The following is a 2348-nucleotide window of genomic DNA, read 5'->3' as shown; positions in this document are numbered from 1 at the left end:
TAAGAATAATACAAATTTTTAATCATTACTACCATTAATCATGATCTTTTTTTATATCATACTGCCTGGATACAAATTTGGTTATTTAATTATTATCTTACACTCTACATAATTAAGAAATTATGAAAACTATAAAATATAATCATTCAATGTTATTAGTATTGAAAAAAATGAAAAAAGCAAAACCAATCAATAACAGTAATAAATAATAATATTTTTTATTTTTTTATTTATAAATTGTGTAATCAAACTAAATCTTTATCACATTTAATTTACTTATAGTGGTTTAAAAAAAATGTACTATATTTTATGGATGTTTGAAACTCAAACTTTATTTTTTAAATCAATTGTATCATATAAGTCAGTTCTTCTTTGATTTTCAGTGGGTATTTGCTGTCTCATTTTTTCCCGATCACCAAAGTCTATACAAATTAAATACAATTTTTAATTTAAGATTTAGCAGAAAAATAAAAATCATATTTACCGAGATTCGCATACAAATCCATGTCTTTTTCAGTAGCTTCTTCTAAAATTTTACCCCATGGATCCACAATCATGGAATGACCCCATGCTACATAATTAGAATCAGTAACTCTAGCTGGTGAAGCAACAGCCACAAATACCTGATTATCTACTGCTCGGCATCTAATTAATAGACTCCAATGTAAAGGTCCAGTTGTCATATTAAAAGCACTGGGGTATATTAACATATCACAACCTAAAAGCCAAAATCTATAATACTAATTATAATATAATAATATTTAAGTAAGCAACAAACCTTGTTTTCTGTATAGTGTTGCCATTTCTGCAAATCGTATATCATAACAAATTCCTAGTCCAATTTTAAATTTTCCTAATTGAAATGTATTTAGTGTATTTCCTGCAGCTAGAGCATCGGATTCTTTGAAGCAAATTCCACCAGGAATATTTATATCGAATAAATGCACCTATATATATATATTATTTTTAAATACATATTATGTAGTAGCATGTAAAGCGAAATTGTGATGATTTCAAATTAATATTAGTAAATAATCAAAATTATATTTAATATTTTAAGCCTTAGTCTATTTTGCAATAAACATAAAATAAATGATTAGTATTATGAATATATTTAACTAGGACATGGTTTTATGAACTTGGGTTATTTATTTAGGGAATTATGGCTCCAATTGATATTTTAATAACTATATTTTTAAGTATCTCTTGGTTATGTAATATAAAATTTTTATTGTACTTTTCTATGTTTGGCTATCAGGTTTCCATTTGGATCCCAAACTGTACATGTATTGTACACTTTGCCATCGTGTGTCTCTGGGATTGAACCACCTACAATATACATTTCATTTGATTTGGCAGCTTGAGACAAAGCTTCACATGTTTCACCTCCAGGAATAACTTCAGAGTATTCTTTGAACAGAGCTAAGATAGTAACAATAAAATAAAATTAAAATCACGGCATTCGAGGTATTAGTTAAATGATTGCATTTATACATGATTAAATAGAAAAAGATTATTAATAAAAATAAACATTAATTAGGATCATAAAAATCATTAACATTTAGATGTTATACTGGGTTGCACAAAATATTGTTTAATTTAATGATTTACCAATGATGTGTGACGTGTCACAATATTGTGTTTAAGGGAACATTAGCTTACTATAATTGATTCATCAAATGTTTTGTAATGTTTATTTAACTCAGCATCAGACTATCTGATATAGTGATACACATACCAGTGTTATATGGAGCGTTAAAACATTCAGGTAATATGGCTAATGTACAGCCATTTAGTTTTGCTTTCTGTATACGCTTCACTGCGTTAGCCAAATTTTTCGACTTATCAGCCGTGACGGTTAACTGCAGTAAGGCCACTCGAAAACCTAAAACAAATATAATACACCATGGTACAAACAAAAAATTAATATATTATATTATGAGTATCCACGATAACAAAATGGAATTTGTGTTGTTTTATAATAATTACCCGAAGAACTAGATGAAGCCATTCTGAATTGGGAAAATAATGTGATTGTCTGTTGCAATAATTTTCGACCAGCAAACATTTAAGAGCAACGCCCGCTATTTACTAGTGTACGCTAATGTTAATTCTATCTGTAATTCGATATTAATATTGGATTTATTTTCGATAAGTCGTTAATACCAACACATTATTTTTTTTATAATTACCGTTATGAATGTTAAATGGTTATGGTTGTAATGATTTTATGAATAATAACTGAATGATTAACACTACAATATCATGATATAATTTATAGTTTAGACTCATGATATTGAAGTAATTAAAAAGTCATAATATTATGCACGTACCCATCGAATGACAAG

At 27.3% G+C, this 2348-nt stretch overlaps 1 protein-coding gene across 1 annotated transcript; it reads right to left on the bottom strand.

Moving 5' to 3' along the window:
- Window positions 1-227: 227 nt before the first annotated feature.
- Window positions 228-2348, bottom strand: LOC113553734 (omega-amidase NIT2-like). Its single transcript, XM_026957229.1, has 7 exons — window positions 2193-2348; window positions 1990-2117; window positions 1739-1885; window positions 1238-1422; window positions 779-947; window positions 485-718; window positions 228-422 (listed from the first exon to the last, which is right to left on the bottom strand). The coding sequence occupies exons 2-7, from the start codon at window positions 2066-2068 to the stop codon at window positions 325-327; spliced, it is 912 nt and encodes a 303-aa protein (XP_026813030.1). The 5' UTR covers window positions 2069-2117; window positions 2193-2348; the 3' UTR covers window positions 228-324.

The sequence above is a fragment of the Rhopalosiphum maidis genome, chromosome 1 (genome assembly GCF_003676215.2).
Source record: "Rhopalosiphum maidis isolate BTI-1 chromosome 1, ASM367621v3, whole genome shotgun sequence".
NCBI classification, from domain to species: domain Eukaryota; kingdom Metazoa; phylum Arthropoda; class Insecta; order Hemiptera; family Aphididae; genus Rhopalosiphum; species Rhopalosiphum maidis.
Note: the sequence above shows the minus strand (reverse complement) of the source record. Positions and strands in the feature narration are given on the sequence as shown.

Coding starts and splice junctions, on each gene's coding strand:
- LOC113553734 (XM_026957229.1), bottom strand. CDS start 2,068: ATGTTTGCTGGTCGAAAATTATTGCAACAGACAATCACATTATTTTCC. Junction 1,886..1,989: donor GGCTTCATCTAGTTCTTCGG/GTAATTATTATA, acceptor TATTTGTTTTAG/GTTTTCGAGTGGCCTTACTG. Junction 719..778: donor AACACTATACAGAAAACAAG/GTTTGTTGCTTA, acceptor TTTGGCTTTTAG/GTTGTGATATGTTAATATAC.